The following is a 19,833-nucleotide window of genomic DNA, read 5'->3' as shown; positions in this document are numbered from 1 at the left end:
AGTGTCATGAAGGTGGGCTATGGAGGGAATTAAGCACTTCACTTTCTAGACCTCTGGTTTGGGGCAAGGAATCCATGTTCTGTCCTTTCTTTATTGGCCCAGGGTCAACATGCACTCCATTTTCACCTGGTCTTGGGGTGGGGTGGGGGTGTGTTTGCACCGAGCATTTCCAAGAACAGTTCTTCCTCCCCTCTGTGCCCGTAAGAACACTAGCTCATTCCACGTGGAGTCTTCAAGTCATTCCTCAACTTTACTTGCACAGATGTTGCAGCCAGGTCTAAGGGCAAACTTGGTTCTGGAGCTGACCCTCTCTTTGTTCTCCGCTGTGGCTGGGGTTGTCTGCAGCAGTGTGAACATGGGCAAGGCCAGAGGTTGGCCTCCTCCACCCTCTCGTTCTGCTGCATTGGATTATTACAACTCCTGTCTGGGTTGTGCCCTGTAGCTCACAAAGAGTTTTAATGTTAGATCATTTAATCTTTCTTCCTACTGTAGAGGGAGGTGGCTGGATGGATGTTACCCTCATTTTATAAATGACTTGCTTGTGTGGGAGAACTGAGACTCAAACATAGGTCTTCATGGCTAGCCAGTGGAGAAAGAAGTCTGGCCAGTGCATGTGGTCTTAATTATCACAACTCCCCAAATACCTCCTACAACACAAAATTCCATCCTGAAGAGAGGAAAGAAACCGAATTTCTCTCTCTCTCTCTCTCTCTCTCTCTCTCTCTCTCTGTGTGTGTGTGTGTGTGTGTGTGTGTGTGTGTGTGTGTAGGGGGTATAATGGAGTCTAAGGGAGAAGTTCTTACAGGACAGAGGGTGGCAGGATCTGGGGGAGAAGGATGTGTGTCTGTCCCATCCTCTGTGGCAGTCATGCTAGCTACCACATCTGGTCCCAGCCACAAAAGTGCTCACTTCATATGGGTTTGGTTGGATCCGGGCCTGGGAATAGACATGTTGATCCTTCAGTCATGGCTTCTCTCTGGGAGGCTTTCTTTTTGGAGGGACTGGGGTTTGGACTCAGGGCTTTGCAATAGCAAATCAGGCACTCTACCACTTGAGCTAGTCCAGTCCATTTTGCTCTAGTTATTTTGGAGATGGGGATCTTGTGAACTATTTGTCAGGGCTGGCCTCAAACAGCAATCTTCCTGATTTCAGCTTCCAAATAGCTAGGATTACAGGCATGAGTCACTGGTGCCCCTGCTCAGGAGGGCTATTCTTGATCACAGCCTATCTACCTGTGGAGTGGGGAGAGACATGGGGTCGGGGCATGGGCAGTAGAGAGGCTATTGGATGTTCTTGGTTATCACTCACCCCTCCCTCCCACCCTCCTACACTTAATCAGTCAGAGCCAGGTTGCTTGGGCTCTTTTGTGTCCCATTTTCTTTCTCCACAGCCGCTGCTGCTGTGACTCCTGGGAGATCAGAAGCAGGTAGAGTACAAGGTGATGGTATCTGGGGAAACCCCAGCTCAGCCTAGGAGGGTAGGCAGACTAAGAAGAAAACAGCAAAAGTGAGAAGTTACTGTTTGTTTTGGAAACTTTGTAAATACAGCTTTAGAATGAAACAAATATTAGCCCAAAGTGGGAAGTGGATGGTAGATTCAGTATAGAAAGGACATGGGTGAGGGTCCTGGGTTTGGGGACTCCAGTCCCCCCATACTAAAATTTCCCCAGTGGCCAAGGCAGATAAGGACAATTCTATGGACTTTTGGGGGGAGGGCGGGGGGGGGGAGGGCAGTCGTTGATGTCTCTTAAACAGAGTTGGGACCATTCCCAGGCTCCTGTCTCACCTCCCATAACCCCAGAGGGATCCAAGAGAACTTGCCCTGAGGCAGCAGTAGTCCACTTTCCTTTAGTTCTGGAAGCCCTCCATCCAGCAGCTGTGAGAGGGCAGGTCAGAGTGGTCAAAGCTTCACACTTCCAAGCCCTTTTGTGTGCCCCTCCCTTAGCTCTGCACCCAAGGTGATCCCACTGGTAGGTCTCTGGGCGGGATGCGGGTTGGGTCAGCTGACTGGTACTTCTTGGTCAAGTTCCACATGCCCACTTGCAACAAAAGTGGGACCAGTAAGTGAATGGTGGCTGTCTTCACCAGGGATCCCATTCCTGTTTACACCACCCTCCTCCAGTTGGCAGCTGCAGTTGCAGCCTCTTGTGACAGTTCTGGGCTCACTTGTGAGACTGTGGGAGAAAGGGCAACTTTACCCACGCCTTTTTCCCCAGAGTACTCACCTGGGGGCACCTAGAGGTTGGGGAAACAGCGAGAGTCCTTTGGGTCAACAAGACAGTCTGGCCACTGGGCTGCTGGATGACGGCCATACCCAGATCTACACCTCTATTCATTGGCAGTTCAGCCCCGGGGACCCAGGGCTGCTGGTCTGGGGCCTCAAAAGGGCAGAAAGGGAGTCGCTGACAAGAGGGAGCGGATGAGTTAAGACTTCTGAAGCGGGTGGGACTGCCATGAACTGGGGGTTACCGCGCGGTGGTGGTGAGGAAGGCCGCGTTGGGGCCGTCCTCCTGCAGCTGGCTTTCACCCCATCCCATCCCATCCCACGTCACCCCCAATCTTCCGCTCTTTGGTTCCTTGGGGGGCCTTCTCCCGACCTGGAGCAGAAGCCTAGCCGCCCGGGAACGGCCTGTCCGAGAGGACAAGCCGACCTTGCTCCCAGAGGCAGTGCGTGGACCACGGCCCGGGGGCTGGCCGGGCACCCAGGAGGCCACACACACTCCACGTGAAGCTTGCGGGCTCCTGACGCCTGGACGGGACAGGAGCAACAGCACCCGGGCAGGGGCTGGCTCCGTATTCGCTGCTGCGCGCCTGGGTCCCTCTGGCGGCGCAAGGGGGCGGAGGAACTTTCCTTGGAGCTTCTCGGCGTGGTGCAAGCCAGGTGCGTAGACATAACTGTGGGGATGATCCCTGGGTAATGTTAGCAAATGACAAAGAATACCTCTAGACCCCAGTTCCTCTTGAGTACTTTCTGACTTCTCTGTCAGAAAGTACTTGTCTGGGCTCACATGATCTCTCTCACCAGCCGTGGGGTTGCCTGTGCGCACCCCTCCACAGCAGGTTATCACCTTGAACTAGCAAATTATGTGTCTCCAAAGCCGTACACCCACTCTCCTCTTTCATCTCATTCAAATGGCAACCAAGTGTACTGGATTTTACCTCCTTAAGCTTTCCCAGATCCATTGCCCAAGTTTAAGCCTTGTATTCTGCAAGACTTGTTTTGCCCCCACCAAATTATCCTCTACAGTGCCAGCAGAGTGATCTTTCTAAAACACAAGTCTGGTCATATTGCTGCCCACTGCTCTTAGAAGGTAATTCCAGCATGGCTGAGATCCACCAGTCCTTGCCCTGGAAATCTGGTAGGACCCCTGTTCTATTTTTCTCCTTTTTTATGGATCTGGGTTTTGAACTCAGGGTCTTGTGATTGCAAAGCAGTCACTCTACTGTTTGAGCCACACCTGGAGTCATATTGCTCTGGTTATTTTGGAGGTGGGGATCTGGGTCTCTCAAAATATTTCCCTGGGCTGGTCTTGAACTGAGATTCTCCTGTTCTCCACTTCTCAAGTAGCTAGGTGCACAGACCTTGCCCTACTTTCTAGTCATATGCTGTTTGCAAGAACCAGGCTGTTCCCCTCAGGGATTCTTTTCCCCTGGAAAATCTTTCAAAGTGCATATTGTACCTTCTATGATCCCTTTCTTGCATGAACTTTTTCCTTTCTTATGTACATAAGACATTCTCTTCCAGTACAGCTTCCCAATACTTCCTTGTACTTATTTCTGTCCTCCCACTAGACTGTATGCTCAAGGTGTATTCATTATTGTGCCCCTAAGGCCTGGCCCAATACTTGGCACATTATAGGTGTTAAATGATGGTGAGACCAGAGATGGCCAGTTATTTTCTGTATATATTATGTTTAAAGAATTAGAACAAATGAAAGAAAATTAAAAAAATAATTAGAACATTGGCAAGAGGAAAATGAAGGGATTATAAACTAGACCTAAATGCCTTAAATAAATTGAAGCTATTTGGATAGATTATATCCATGATATGGAAATTTAGATTTGCCACTTTTAAGGGACTATGAAGAGGAAAGCAATAATCTGTTGTGTACTTACCATATGCCAGGCATTGTGTTAAGTGTTCTACAGACATAATTTCAGAAATCCTGGAAGTCTGGAGCTGGCAAATTCATATTCTAGCCACAGACTCAGTGTGACTTCTTGGGCCAGTTTACCTGCTAACTCTGAAAAAGACTGAGAACTCTCCCCTCTCCATACTAGTCAATGTGTGCATTAAAAATTACAGCTCAACAAAATAAAGACTAGATATAGACTTTTGAAAATGCGATTGACTGCTTAAGAAGTAGTTTCCTACTTTGAGGAATGTTCAAACACAGGCTTTTTTATTTTATTTATTTTTGTTTTTTGGTGGTACTGGGGTTTGAACTTAGGGCCTCACATTTAGTTGACTTCTTGATGACAACTGATGCATATGATAGATGACTAATCTTTCCACTGCCAAGATTTGATGAGGGGAGGATACAGTGATGGGTTGAAGGGAGAATTAGCAAACTTTTTAAAAATGTCAAAACTCTTTTAGGTGTATCTAGAGCATTTGGAACAGAGAGGGGGTTTCAGTACAAGAATCTGCAACTTATCCCACTGCAATGAGTGCATCCAGACACCTCCTTTTTTTTTCTTTCCATCCCCCAGATCTTTTGAGGAAGATGTTTCTCTGGGTCATTGTCTCTTCATAGTGCTCTCGATGTATGACGCCAGCAAGAAGATGGTTTCATCCACCTGGATCTCACTGGCATCCAACCTGAGTAAAAAAGAGAGCATTTGCCCAGCATATTCAGGATTAGAGGTTGGGGTGTGTGTGGCCTTGGAGAATTGCTTGGTTATCCTTGACAGGAATAGGTGGAAGGCAGGAGAACCAAGAGCTCATTCTCCCATTTACTGAGCATCCCTTTCATGCCAGGCACCAGGGAACCTGCTGAGAATGTAAAAGACAGAGCCTCTGTCCTGGGGAAAGTCAACAGTCTAACTTGCAACCACGAAAAAGAATGGCATGTGTAAAGGCCTTTAGTTTTTTTTTTTTGCGGTATTGGGGTTTGAACCTTGAACCAATCCACCTACCCCCACCCCCCTTTTTTTGTGATGGGTTTTTCTGAGATACAGTCTTGCGAGCTATTTGCTCAGGCTGGCCTCAAACCTTGATCCTCCTGATCTCTGCCTCTGGAGTAGCTAGGATTACAGGCGTGAGCCACTGGCGCCCGGCTAACAACATCATTCTTAATGGTAAAAGACTGAAAGCATTCCTCCTAAGATGTGGAACAAGCCCAGATGTCTGCTCTTGCACTTTCACTGGAGGGTCTAGCCAGGACAATTAGGCAAGAAAAAGAAATAAAAGGCATCGAGATTGAAAAGGAAGAAATAAGACTATCTCTATTCACAGATTCCTACATATTGAATGAGGCAGGACAGATCAGGGAAAATAAGACATGGCAAACAGCAGTCAGGAATTTAGAGATAAACAATGTAATAATAAATGACTTTATTAAAAGCATATAGGTACTCTTTGCTCTAAACTTCACACTCCCTCAAGAAACTGCAACATTTGCTAAAAAGAAAAAAATAAGGGGAGAAGGGAGAGCATCTCTTTCCCTCTGACCGTGCTGCTTGCCCAAAAATAATTAGTGTGGCTCTGAGAACTAAGCACGGATATCTTAAAGAAAGACACTTATCCTGGGAAAGAACTCCTGGGAAAATGACTCCTCCAGGCACAAGAAGTATTTACAAAAATGACACCTGTCTTAATGGGAGTATCCTTTGAAGTCTCTGTGCCCATTTGATAAGATAGTAACAATAAAAATGATAAAAAAAGTTCTGATGTCAGAACAAAGAGAAGCACTCTTTCCTAAGGTAAATTTGCACCAAACCCCTCACCCACTTTTCTACCATAAATACCCATGATGCTGGAACTCTTGTACTTGTTATCAGATGTGCCTGTACCCATGCCTTAGCTGTGTACTATGTTTCTATCTTTGCTTTGCTTTACTAACAAACTTTCTTGGTCTCTACCTCTTATGTGTCAGAAAACCCTTTTTTGTGACAACATCACCAACTCATACAAGGGCCAGGAAGAGGCCTCCTCCCTTTTGGAAACCTCTGCCCTGGAGTGTCCCTGGTTCCAGTAACATAGAAAATCTCAAAGAATCCACAAAAAGCATTGGTGGAGTGGCTCAACTGGTAGATCACCTTCCTAGCAAGTGTCAGGCCCTGAGTTCAACCTCCAATATTGCCATCAATCAATTACTCTACAAAAAAAACCCTAGTAGAACTAATATACTTAGCAAAGCTGCAGGATATACAATCAAAACACAAAAATCTTTTTTTCCTATGTACTAGTAATGAGTGATCTAAAATTGAAATAAGTAAACATTAAACTGGAATAAAATACTTGGTAATAAATTTAACAAAAGATGTGTAAGACTCACTTAAAGAAAATAGTAATATATTGTTGAAATAAATTAAAGAAGACCTAAATAAATGAAAGACCTCTTGTGCTCCTGGGTTGAAAGATCTAATATTGTATTCCCCCAAAACAATCTACAGATTCAAAGTAATCCCTATTAAGGTAAGTGGTAAGCAGTAAAAGGAAATGAAGATGGAGACAAGCTGCTCTGAAATTGTGAATGAGTCTGGTATTTGTACTATAAATGTAAGAAGTCAATAAATCATCTGAAGTACAAGAATGATGTTATCAATCACTTTCAGGCTGGGCATCGGTGGCTCACGCCTGTAATCCTAGCTACTTAGGAGGCAGAGATTACGAGGATTTTGGTTCGAAGCCAGTCAAAGCAAATTATTTGAGAGACCCTACCTCGAAAAAACTCATCACAAAAAAGGGTTGGTGGAGTGGCTCAAGGTGTAGGCCCTGAGTTCAAGCCCCAGTACCACACACACACACACACACAAAAGATCATAACTTTGAGAGTATTATGAGAGATGGTTTGGAGGGGGAAGACATTGTGAAGGTCTAAGAAAGAGATAATGAAGGCCTGTAATTGGGTCAAGATGAAAGGCCAGAATTTTACTGAAATAAAATTCATGGTACTTTAAACAAGAAAGTGAACAATAACAGTATAGAGGAGAAACTGATGATGTCTTAAACATTGCTTATTTTGGAAAATAAGTGGATCAAGTTCTGTACTGAGTTAAAGAAGAAGACTGTGAGCTTAGGTTTGTTCCAGTAAATTGGAGGAATTTCAGGATATCAAGATGGATTTGTCTCGAAGGTATTTTGAAATGATGCTTACTTGTTGACATTACGTTTTAGGGTCTCTAGCTGCTGACGTTCAGGGGCTGTGATCATCTCCTCTATTTCTTGCAGCTGTACCTCCTCTGCACCTGTGGCTTGCATTGATGCAATGATGGCTTCTACCCTTTGAGACTTTTCTAGTAGACGCCTGTCAAACAAGCACAACTCTAATGCATGTTCTCTGACATTGAGATTCTCTTATCCTTTCTATGAGGCACAACTCCACCCTTTACCATGTTCCTAGTCAAAGTGGATAATGTCACCATCTAACTTAACCACAAATACAACTTCATTCCTGAAAACCTTTCTGCCTTAAGTTACACTTAAAAGTTTGAGGTGTTTGTATGGTTCTCATAAGTATAATCTGCAAAATTATTTCATTGGGAGTATATTAAGGTAAGTGCAAACTAATGCCAACCTAAGCTAAAGACTCAATGCAACTAGACTAGTTATTGTGCCCATTTAAACAGGAAATTTTCCCTCAGACTTTTGACCTTGAAAAATGTAAATGACTCAGTTTGAAAAGTGCTACTCACTTGTTCTCTTTGGTTTCAAATTGCCTCCTTTCTATCAAGTTGGTTATGCTCTGAGGAAAGAGAAAACTAGAAATGCACATAGCTCTAAGTACAGGTAAAATGGGGTAAAGGAGACATTAAGGATGAGACGTGTCTATGTGAAGGGAATGGGAGATGATCTACATGGGGTTACCTTGTAGCACCTGTGCAACAACATTCGGGCAGCTGACAGCACATTCACAGTATATAAATAGAAGGTCCTGGATGGGGCATGGTCTGGCGTTTTGGGAATTTCCTATTGTCCACAGAAAGAAATAGAGAAATTTTATTGTTTTTCTGAATTGTTAAAGTAAACCACCCATCCATCCAGAGCTACTGAGCTCTTTTTTACTAATATTTTCCTTTATCCTAGTCATTCAGTAGCTGTGTTTATTGCATAATCAGCCACATGAAGATTGACTTGCTCTCTTTTTTTCCTTCCCCATTTGACTGTCAGCATTCTGAGTGGGGAAAAAGGGAAGGCAACTAATATTTACTGAGCAAATTCTACATGCAAGATAGATTGTATGTGATCTTTGCAACAAATCATATTATTATTACTTTTGCAGTACTGGGGTTTGAACTCAGTCTTGTGCTTGCTAGGCAAGTGTTCTACCATTTGAGCCACACTCCCAACCTCTGATTATTATTATTTCAGACGAGATCGGGCACGTTCAGGGTGGTATGGCCATAGATGATGATTATTATTTCAGACATGGTCTCTGTATATAGCCCAGGATGGCCTCAAATTCTTTTTTTTTAGTTTGAACTCAGCGTCTTGCACTTGCTAGTCAGGTGCTCTACTTGAGCCCTACCGCTAGTCCCTGGCCTCAATTCTTGATTCTCCTGCCTCAACCTCCTGAGTGCTGAGATTACAGGCATTTGCCACCACACCTGGCTCAAAACCGTATTATTCTTACTACTACCATCCATCACCATTTTACAGATGGGATAATGATGGTAGATAACATGCCCAATGTAACTGGGTAAGAGACAGAGCTGTGAACTGACTCCAAAATCCATTCAACCTACTTCCTCATAGGGCCTATGACATGGCTCTGCAAGAACCCAATAGATGCCGTAGATAGATTTAACCAAGGTTTGAGGAAAGGACAAGAATGATGGAAAAAAGGGCAGGGTGGTTGTGAGGTGATTTCTTGGCTCTTTCTCTTTCTTACTAGGCTAGTTAAAGCTCTATGTCCTTTAGGTGCTTGCCATGTCTTTGTTTATAATTTTTTTTCTGCCTCAGAAGCTGGATATAGAGTTTGCTTGGGGACCCAGATCACTGCCTTAGGTTTCTTTTACCCTAGGTCAGCTTTGCTGGTTGGCAGTCATTATAACATTGATTACCTGGAGTGATATGAAATTTTCTGAGAGCATCTTATATAGCATATCCTTTGCCTCCTTTGCAGGAATCATTGCAAAGTCCTCCACCTGCTTCTGTTCCAGGTGTTTCTTCTGCAAAACTAGACGGAATATTCTGGCACATCGAGACCCAAATCTGGAAAGAAATGAAGAAAGCAAACAGTATGCCAACATAGATTAGCTTTAGTTCCAGATTGTAGACGTTCTATTCTACATGTGGAGGCAGGATCACAGAGGAACAGCAATCAGAGAATTCTTTCATAGCTCCACAGCTTGATGATGGCATTATTATAAGGTAGTCTGAGTGCCATAGTTCTTACATTACAAGGCTGGTTATTTTTTGTCACTGGGAATTAAGCAGTAGGCTTTTTTAGGGTGAGGAGTAATAGTAGATGGTCTGGCGGAAAAATGGGACAAAGTGTGCCGAGGCGTGCCTATATTAGTTGCCTACATAATGATCAAATTATTTGCTAAATGGGGTGTGGATAGGCAGTGACTGACCCCCGTCCCAATCAGAGTGACCCCCTTACCTCTCCTGTATGACAGACTCCAGGGTAGCTGTGGCTAGGGATGCTAATGCCTTATGGAGATCTTTATGTAGAAGATTAAGGTCTCTCAGTAATGTTTTGGCCTGGTCATTGAGACTTTAGTTTTATTTCTAAGTTCCCAATTTACAATTAACTTGTATATGCTATTTTATTTTTCACATTAATTTCATTATTAACAAGGATGTTTCAGTAGGGATTTTGCTTCAGTAAAGTCTTCCTTCCTTTCTTCCTTCTCTACCCCCATTTTTCTTCCTCCCTCTGTTCCTTCTTCCTTTTTTTCTTCTTCTCCATCCCTCTCTTCTTCCTCCCCTTCCTTTCTTTGTTCTCTTCATCTCTCCTTCCCTCCACTCCTTACTCCTTTCCTTCATCCCTTCCCCTACCCCCACCTCAGGGGTTGAAACCAAGGCCTGTACATGCTAGGCAAGTGCTCTACCACTGAGCTATACCCCCAGGCCCTTCTGATTTCTTTTTTTTTTTTTTTTTTTGGTGGGACTGGGGTTTGAAGTTAGGGCTTTGTGCTTGCAAAACAGGCATTTTACCACTTGAGCCATACCTCCAGTCCATTTCAGTTGGTTATTTTGGAGATGGGGGTCTCTCAAACCATTTGCCTGAGCTGGTCTCAAACCAAGATCCTCCTGATCTTGTCTTCCAAGTAGCTAAGGTATAGGCCTGAGTCACTGGCGCCTGGCCTTTTCATTTATCATAATGTAACTTATTGAAAATTCATGGAAAAATTAATAGAAAAGTCCTTCAGTTTCCTAACTTATTTGGCATATTATACATGATCAAAATCTTTCCTTTATAAGTTACCACTCTGCTTCAAAGCTCAGGTTGCCTGACTAAAAGGATAACTGGTAAGGATACTAATGACATACATTCCTCCACCACTGTCACCAGACTTTCCAACAAACTCTAGCTGTTAAAAAAAAAGAAAAAGAAGAGTGTTAACTGAATGGAAAGTCCAGTGATTCTGTTCCAATGGAGCAAATCTAGCAAAAAGTCTGAAGTAGGGAGCCCTCTTATCAGATGATGATGGGAAAACTGTCTGAGTTGGGAAGGAAGAGAATGAGGCTATAAGAGAATGATACTAGGTATCGGTGGCAGAAATAAATTATAAACAGAGCAGCAAAAACAGACTTACTGGATCATCTGCCAGCAGAGTAAGATATTGATCAAGAACTTGCTTAGAGATGTTATAGCCAACAGGTAGGGACCTGAAGATCTATGGAGCAAAAAAAGACATTGAAAATGGGCTTGAGAACTTAAGAGTTGCTAACATTACTAAAAATAAGATGCCCTAATTTTAGATTCCAAAAGTATAACTATTCATTGTAGCACTGTTTATAAGAAAAAAAATAAAAAACAATCCAATGTCCAGTGATAAGGAATTAATAAAAGTAAGCTATAGCCAGGTATGGGTGTATATGCCTGTAATCTCAGCTTCTCAGGTTAAGGCAGGATGACTGTGAGTTCAAGGCCATCCTGGCTTTAGACTCTGTGCCAAAAACATTGGAAGAAAAAAAAAAGGCTAGAGATGTATGTAGCTCAGTGGTAGAGCTCTTGCCTAGCATGAGTGGGACTCTGGGTTTAGTCCCTAGGATGCCCCCCCAAAACAAACAAAAACCAACCAACCAACAAAACAAACAAAAAACCCCCCAAACTACAGTCATTAGGTGGAATATGGTAGAATCATTACAGAATGAGACAGATCTATACTGAAAGGAAAACTTTTGTATATACTGTCATATAAAAAATACAAGTTATAGGGCTGGGGATATAACTCAGTGGTAGAGTGTTTGCCTAGCATATGCAGTCCTGGGTTCGAGTTTTCACACTGCAAAACAAAAACAACTTATAGAATGGTAAGTACAGTATGGTCTCTTTTTTTCTTTTTTGTAAAATACATAGCTGGGGTCATGGCTCAAGTGGTACCGCACCTTTTAGCAAGTACAAGGCCTAGAATTAAACTCCAGTACCACCAGAAACAAAAACACATACCCACATATGTGTTACACTGTGTAATGAAAAGGTCTGAATAAAGCTACATTATCAAGCTATTAACAAGGATCTCTGGGGCTGGGATGATGCAAAACTATATTAAGTTAGATGACAGAGATAAAACAAGCACAGATCTTAAAGGTTCAGTTTGATGAGCATTGATAATCATATATATTCATGTAACTACCAGCCACAACATGATATAGAACATTTCCACCACTCCTGCAAACTTGGGGAGCTAAAACTTTAATATAGGTCATATAATTAGTTTTTTTTGGTGGTACTGGGGTTTGAACTCAGGGTCTCATGCTTTCCAGGTAGGTGCTCTACCACTTGAGCCACTCTGCCAGCCTTTTTTTTTTGTGTGTGTATGTTGGTTATTTTTGAGATAGGGTCTCACAAACTATTTGTTTGGGTTGGCATCGAACCTTGATCCTCTTGATCTCTGCCTGCCGAGTAGCTAGGATTACAGACGTGAGCCACCAGCGCCTGGCTTTTTATAGTTACTTTTATCATTAGAAAAAAAATTTATATTTACATTTCTTATATAACAAGTTAAAAACTTAATATGAAATATAGTAAAACCTAAATATAATTATGAAAATAATAAAAACAGATAAAATATACTTGATATATTAAGTATTAATACCTTAAAAACATATATATCAAAATAAACTTTTTTTTTGATAGTACTGGGATTGGAATTCAGGGTGTCATGCTTGTCAGGAGGTACTCTACCACTTGAGCCATACCACCAGCTCAAAAATATACACAATTTAAAAATTACAAAATAATATATTGACAAAAAACCAGAATCAAATAAGTACTCAATGCCAAGGCTCTCAGAGTCCAAATAGTAGATATACATTGGGGTTCTTTTTTGGAGACGGGGTCTTCCTATGCTGACCAGCCTGCCTTGAAGTCCTAGGCTCAAGTGATCCTTTTGTGTCAGCCTCCCAAGTAGCTGGGACTAAAGGCCTGCACCACCATACCTGACTACTCGATTCTTAGGAAAATTAGAAGTAAGTCATACTTTACAGATACTTAAACTGAGATAATGGTTTAGATTTTTAAAAGCTGGATCCCAAGAGACCAAACATTTCAGTGTTTACCACTTGAAGGTAATCCTTGCCACACTTCAACAATGAAAACTTTCTTTTCAAGTCAAGTCTCAGGTCTCAGTAATTGTTACAATACCTAAGAGCCTGTCAGAAAACTAGCACAAGAACAGGAAGCTTACCTCATTGGAAGACAAGGGTTGGGTAAAAGGGGCACTGGAAGGTGTAGTGATCTCACTCATCCGGAGCATGGTCCGCACGATCTCGCTGCTTGTCTGTATAAAAAGTAAACTGGAATTCAGAATTTACTGTTGCTGCCCCCAGCTCTGCCAGTGGACACATCTGGTCATTCATTGAATGACTTTATTCCCAGTTGACTACCAACAGGTTCACTTAAGATATTACCTGGTCCATCCGATTGGCAACTGCGCTGACAATAGCTTGGTCACGGAAGTGTTGATGGAATCTGTCAAGGTTCACCTGCCAATAAATCCCATCGTCTGGAATGGGCTAAAAGAGAAAACGTTTAAAGACTGCAGTTTCTTGGTGAAGAACTTAGATTTAATTATTTACTATTTCCAATCCAATTTCTTAAGCTAGAAATTGGGGTAATCATCCCTAACTCTTTGCTCTCCATTATCAGCTATCCTGTTACTAATCTGATTATTCCTTACATTTATCAGATGTCTACCTTTTTTTTTTTTTTTTGGTAGTACTGAGGTTTGAATTCAGGGCCTTGCTTGAGCCAGGGCCCCAGCCTTTTCTGCTTTAGCTATTTTAAAATCAGTATCTTGTGTTTATGCCCAGGTCTGCCTGGACAGCATTCCTCCTATCTACACCTCCTGCATAGCTGGAATTACAGACATGAATCACAACACCCAGCTTTTATTGGTTGAGATGAGCTCTTTCTCTTGATCTCTGCCCGAGTAGCTATGAGCCACCATGCCTGGCTCAGATATCTACTTTTTTAAAAACAAAAACTGACATATGGTAATTAAATGTATTTATTGAGTACTTGTGATATTTCAATACATGTATATAATGTGCAATGATCAGGTCAGGGTAACTATCATTATCGATCACTTCAAAAATGTCTACTTTTCTTTGCCCTGTCATTACCTTAGCTAGTACATTTAGCTCTAATCATGATAAATGCAGATTACAATAGTCTCCTAATTGGTTTTCACTTTTTTTTTTTGGTGGGATTGAGGTTTGAACTCAGGGCTTCATGCTTGCAAAGCAGGCACTCTACCGCTTGAGTCACAACTTCAGCTCCTTTTGCTCTGGTCATTTTGGAGATGGGATCCAGTAAACTGTTTACCTGGGTTGGCCTCAAACTGGAATTCTCCCAGTCTCAGCCTCCCAAATTGCTAGATTACAGGTGTTGTTTTTAAAACACTGATTCTCTCCATTTCTTAGCATACTGCTTTTAACAAATTTTTTGGGTTACACTTTAGTTACAGAACATGATGAAAGCTATGGAGTGCTCTACTGAAAAATGTACATCAATACAAGTATAAGTGGACTCTGAAATCCAGCTACAGAGTTGAATAAATTGTGAACTGCTGGGCTATGGTTATTTTTAAAAATATAAATCCAGTCACTTTCATTCTTGCGCTTAAAATGTATCAGTAGCTCCTCCTGCCTTCAAGATAAAGACCAAACTTCTTAGTCAACCAGGAAATATTTGCTCAAGTCCTGATGGTATTCTAGGTGGCAGGACAAGATGGTGCCTTCAAGGAGTATCTATTCTACAGAAAGCACACAAACACATTATATATAATTTTTTCAATGAAAGTAAATGCTGTGAAGAAGATGAAATGGGGAAATACGCAGAGAATATAGTAGGAGTTAGCAGTAGTTCCTGAGCTCTAAGAAAATAGGACTTTTGGGATGGGCATGGTGGTATAGTCTGTAATCCTAGCTACTTGGGAGGTAGAAATGGAAGGATTATAGTTTGAGGCCAGCCTAGGCAAAAGCTAGTGAGGCTATATTTGAAAAACAAGCTAAAAGTAAAAGGGCTGGGGGCATGGCTCAAACAGCAGAGCTTTTGCCTAGCAAGCACAAGGCTAAGTTCAATTCCCAGTACAGGGAGGGTTTGGGGTGGAGGTGTGGAGAAAGCATTTAAACTGAGGTCTAACTGATGAAAGAGATAACCACATGAAGATGTGGGGAAAAGCATTTGAAGCAAAGGAATAGTAAGGACAAAAGCCTGATGCATTTGAGGGACAGAAAGACAATAGAACAAAGTGAGCAAGAGGAAGAGTGGGAAGAGTTGGAGATGAAGAGCTTTTCTCCAGCAGATCATGTAAAGATCTAGATCATACTAAGCTTAATAGACCATAACTTTGATTTCTTTTAAGAGTAATGGGAAGCTATTAAAAGAATATAACCAGTGATTTAAAAACAGAAAAAAACAAAACTGATAGGCTGGAGGTGTGACTCAATCTGTATAGTGCCTCTTAGCTAAGTGTGTAGCCTAAGTTCAAACCCCAGTACTGCCAAAAAAACAAAACAAAACTTAGAAAGTAATTCTGGCTCTAACTGGGTGAATGCAAAGAGGAAGACCATTAAAAAGAGAATGTTGAGAAGAGATGATAGTTTTTTAGACTAGGGGGCTAGTGGTGGAAAAGATGAGAAATGGTTGGATTTGAGGTAATTCTGGAAACTGGGCTGACAGGTTATTACAGGGAGACTAGCATATTCCAAGGGTTTTGGCTTAAGCAAATGGTAGTGGTGTCCTTTACTATGATGAGAAAGCACAGAAGAGAGCAGGTATCTGGGAAAGGGAAATAAATTATTCCATCTTGGCCAGACTAACTTTGAGCTGTTTACTTGACATCTTTACAGGGATGCCAGGAAGACACCTGAATGTAAGAGTTCAGGCCTAAGCATATCTTTATAGACTCATTTCTCACCAGTAGCTCCCAGAGATCTGAATGTTTCAGCCATCCTGAACAACTGAAATTTTTTTCTAGGTCTTCTTTTTTGTATAAGTTGTTACCTTTGTTCAATGTATGAAGTAAGTTAAGTCTGAGAAGGGAGATAGCAATAGAGTTTACTCTTCACTGGTTTATTCCTGGTCAATGTTTAGTTAATTTCCTAATTCTACTATTTCTTAGCTCTCTTCAGCTTTGTTATCTGAGTGGTGTTTCTGGCCTACTTTAGGGTGAGGATTCCTAATCAGGAAGTCCCATTACCTCTTTGTTATCTGTATGTTTTGGTCTCTTGGTCTTGGGTTCCCCAGCAGCATCTTCGTCAGATGATCTCCTCCTTTTACCTTTCCCTGCCAAATAAAATGAACAGTTATGCTACATAGCATATGCTGTCAGGAAATGAGAGTCAGTGTCTCTTTCATTCTAAGGACATCTGGAGCTGACTCTAGGTTAGAGTTGTTTAGAATTCTGAGAAGTTATAAGAAAGTCAAGTCAGTAATGGTATCATCTAAAACTCAGTATGCTCAAAAAGAAATTCATGATCTTTCTCCTCAAACTGTTCTTCCTCCAATGCTTCTTTCCAGTGACTGGCACCATCATCCTCCCACATGTGTAAATCAGACACACATGTCATTCTTAATACCTCTGTCTCACTGCTTCTGTATCTAATTTTTCACCAGGCTGTCGCATTTACCTTTGGCTCATCCTCTCATCCTTCCTGTAAACAAAAATTTTTTCCCTATTTAAAATCCTTTAGTGGTTTTCCCTTTACTCTTAGGATACAGAACAGATGCTCTTTAAAGTCTTACTTGATCTGGTCCCTGCCTATCTGTCTAACCTTATCTTATTCTTCTCTTTATTTTGCACACCTTGCTTTTGCTACACTGACCTTCTTTTGCTTTCTCAAATGACATTTTCCTCCCCTGTTTACCAAAAATACTTATCTTCTGTTCCTCACTGATTAGCTCCTGCTTCAAATCTTAGCTCCTATGCCACTTTCAAAGAAACACGCTCCAACCCCCATCACACACTTTGTAATACCTCATACTTCTCCTCCATGGTAGGTATCACACTTTGTTATATATCTATGTGACTGCTTGACATAAATCCCAAGGGAAAGGGATCATGGCTTCTCATTACTATATCCCACAATGTCTGGAACATAGTGCAAGTACTTGGTAAATGATCAATGGTTCATTCATTTAACAATCAGTGAAGAAGAATCCACAATTAGTGCAAGTCAAAGCTCCATGATCAAAATCCCTTACCTACTAAGGTCAGTTTAGGAGTCAGGTACATGTCCTTTTCATTAATGACAAGGGTGGGGGCAGGTGGTGGTGGCCCAGTATCTGAATTCTCATTGGCAGGCACCAAGGGGCATCGCTGTACAAAGTGTGTGTCTGCCAGTCGTACAAATGTGTTTGATACCTCAGCATATTCCATGGTCTTGCCATCTGTACAACAGGAGGAAAGAGGGCAGATGAGATGACATAAAATAGCAGGGTCTACTTTTGCAGCCAGCTAATCTATGCTTTTGCTAACAATATACTGACCCTCCATGGTCTCTGTGAGTCGGTCTGCAACTTTCTTCACAACAGCTGACATTGTCATTTTGCCATTCAACAGGAGCTCCTCAACAATCAGCTCTCCAGTATCACTGTACAGCGTTTTGGTAGTATAGATGTACCGGGGATACCGAAGCATTCGCAATACCCGGCTGCACTGGGCTTCATACTCCACCACACCACGTTTATGTACTTGATATATCACCAGGTTATGTTGGATGAGGACACAAAGGGCTTTTTTCACCTAGGTTAGACCCAAAAAATGGAAAGACCTGAAGACATAGCTCATTATTGCTGGCAATATTTTTTCCAATAGTTTACTAAGCATCAGGAGATTGCTAGAAAACAATCTCTCCTTATTTCCTCTATTGGTGTAGCCAGTAAGAATCAGAAAGAAGATGAAGAAGAAGAAAGAAAGCAGGATGATTCCTTGCTACCACATTCCTATTTCCTCTGATTTTTATCTTTCACACCACAATTTACTTTAGGTAGTATTGAGATTAGTAGACTCATTGTGAATAAATGAGGTGTGCAAGGGAAGTGCAAAGATTTACTTAAGAAGCCACGATGAACTAGGAACACTTGACACAAAACTTCATGGCCTAAGTACCATTCTCTTTCCCACTAAGTAATACTGTTCTGATCCTAGGGCAGGCTTTCTCTACTTCCAGTTTCTATGGTGAGTAGTAACCATATTCAAAGACAGGTGAAAGAAATTAATGAAAGAAAGCAAGGACAGCAAATTGATGTTATTTTACCATACCTGATCCAGTGATGTTTTTGTGTCATGGGCAATTACTCTAAGTGGCTGACTGCCAGTTCTGATTAGGTGAGCTCCAATTTTTTCTACAATCTCACCAAAATGCTCTTGCAGCAACAAAGAACACAGTTTAATTTCTGCTTGAGTCATTATACTGGGAGTAGGAACTAGGAAAAACAAAAACCAAGAGTGTAAATTCTTGTATTCTTTTTGGACAGCAATTTGACAATACCTATCAAAAGCCCTAAAATCTTAAATATATTCGACCTAACAATTTCATTTTGAATGTTCTGTTCCAAGGAAATAATAAAATGATGTCACTAGTTCTCTTTATAATACTGACATAATGAAACAATTTAATGTCTAACAATAAAGTATGGTACAGTAGGCCTGCCTTATGGACTTATTACACAGTTTTGACTAATTGCTGTCAAAAAATTAAAAATGAAAAAGACATTTTAAGAACAAAAAATTTAAATTCCCACGTGTACATTATGCAGCTAAGTTGCTGCAGAGAAGCTTTCAGTCTCTCCTTATGGTAAACTGTTGTGCGATCTGCTGTTTCCCTGCCCTTGCCTCCCCAAAAGCAACTGGTGCCCAAAAAGCAAGGTAAAAGTTATGGTAACCCTCTCAAGCCAAAAACAGTATGTAACGTTGGGTTGCATTATGGGAAAAACGAATCCAGCATCCACAGCACAGCACTGAACTCTATACATCCTCAGCCGTCACAGTTTTTCCTGTCTCCTTGGAACCATATACTCCAGAAGTAAGGGTTTACTCTACTGTAAAGCGATAAAATGGGGTACTATGCCAACATTTAAAATGACTTAATACAACATGTATTATCATAAAATTACTCATAACGTATTGTAATGAAAGTAAACTACAAAGGAAAATGGAGACCAATGTTCGATTATTGCAAAAAAAAAAAAAAAACAAAACAAAACAAACCATATAACATAGGGAAAAAAGACTGCAAGACAATATCAAAATTGTTTTAATGGGATTATGTGTGATTCTTTCTTTAAAGATTGGATGTAGATCATTTTACAATCTGTCACAGACCTTCGATTTAAAAGAATTAACAGCTCAGTGGGAGTAAACACGAGTCATTTCCAATCCATAAAGATGAAATGCGATTCAGAAAAAAACAAATGAGGTAAAAAAGGGCTTCTCAACAGGTGTTTGAAAGAGATGAAGTTATGTTCTTTGCAGTGCAGAATTTAATTCTTAAATTTCTCCTCCTTGACAATTTAGGTCAGAAACGGATGTTCATTTTATGATTACTTCCCAAACACTGCTCCTCAGAAGCCAAGTCCTTGCAGTGCCTGCCTCGCTATCACCGAAGAGATAAATCACCCACACATGTCTTTAGAGAACATCCCTACACCCTGTGCCACCCTAGAGAGGGTTTCCGAGGTGCTGGCTTGGGTCCTGACGTGGTCCCCGGGTTCCTCAGACTTGGGGCCGCCGGGCTCCCACCGCGTTTCTCACTAACCTCGGGGTCGGCGCTGATTCACCGGCTCCGACGTCTGACGCTGCGGCGCTCGGCGCAACGGCTTCCGGACGCCCGGGCCGGCTGGCCGCCCGAGCACAGGGGGAGCCCACGGCCCTCCTCGGAAGCGGCGAGCACCGGGACGGACACGGAGGGCGGCCGACGTGCGTCGTTCTAGCCCCGAATCTCGGTGGTTTCCGGAGACGCTCTTTCTCTCTCCTCGCTGGCAGG

At 42.0% G+C, this 19,833-nt stretch overlaps 2 protein-coding genes across 3 annotated transcripts; both read right to left on the bottom strand.

Moving 5' to 3' along the window:
• Positions 1–27: 27 nt before the first annotated feature.
• On the bottom strand, positions 28–4,129 carry Nudt17 (nudix hydrolase 17). The gene is given in 10 exon segments (XM_074049044.1): positions 28–276; positions 279–398; positions 809–897; positions 899–936; positions 1,343–1,486; positions 1,786–1,875; positions 2,014–2,042; positions 2,227–2,463; positions 2,615–2,748; positions 4,116–4,129. Coding segments are annotated over 10 exon segments (921 nt in total). The 3' UTR covers positions 28–250.
• Positions 4,130–4,380: 251 nt separating this feature from the next.
• Positions 4,381–19,816, bottom strand: Polr3c (RNA polymerase III subunit C). Of its 2 annotated transcripts, none has more exons than XM_020157450.2 (15): positions 19,606–19,816; positions 18,111–18,274; positions 17,336–17,591; positions 17,051–17,236; positions 16,047–16,132; positions 13,252–13,356; positions 13,029–13,121; positions 10,932–11,012; positions 10,655–10,706; positions 9,773–9,833; positions 9,228–9,378; positions 8,032–8,133; positions 7,860–7,909; positions 7,322–7,471; positions 4,381–4,821 (listed from the first exon to the last, which is right to left on the bottom strand). In XM_020157450.2, the coding sequence occupies exons 2-15, from the start codon at positions 18,255–18,257 to the stop codon at positions 4,740–4,742; spliced, it is 1,602 nt and encodes a 533-aa protein (XP_020013039.1). In that variant the 5' UTR covers positions 18,258–18,274; positions 19,606–19,816; the 3' UTR covers positions 4,381–4,739. The 2 variants fall into 2 exon arrangements, with proteins under 2 accessions (XP_020013039.1, XP_020013038.1); XM_020157449.2 differs by having other exon boundaries at positions 19,173–19,736.
• Between the last annotated feature and the right edge of the window lie 17 nt (positions 19,817–19,833).

The sequence above is a fragment of the Castor canadensis genome, chromosome 12 (assembly GCF_047511655.1).
Source record: "Castor canadensis chromosome 12, mCasCan1.hap1v2, whole genome shotgun sequence".
NCBI classification, from domain to species: Eukaryota; Metazoa; Chordata; class Mammalia; order Rodentia; family Castoridae; genus Castor; species Castor canadensis.
The sequence above is the reverse complement of the archived record's forward strand: the minus strand, read 5'-3'. Positions and strand labels throughout refer to the sequence as shown.

What these genes read in the sequence shown, in the direction of transcription:
- Polr3c (XM_020157450.2), bottom strand. Translation starts at nt 18,257, where the DNA reads ATGACTCAAGCAGAAATTAAACTGTGTTCTTTGTTGCTGCAAGAGCAT. An exon ending in TCCTAAACTGACCTTAGTAG is followed by an intron (nt 16,133 to 17,050) that starts GTAAGGGATTTT and finishes TTTATTTGGCAG; the next exon opens with GGAAAGGTAAAAGGAGGAGA. An exon ending in TGGAGGAATGTATGTCATTA is followed by an intron (nt 9,834 to 10,654) that starts GTATCCTTACCA and finishes TTCTACATAAAG; the next exon opens with ATCTCCATAAGGCATTAGCA.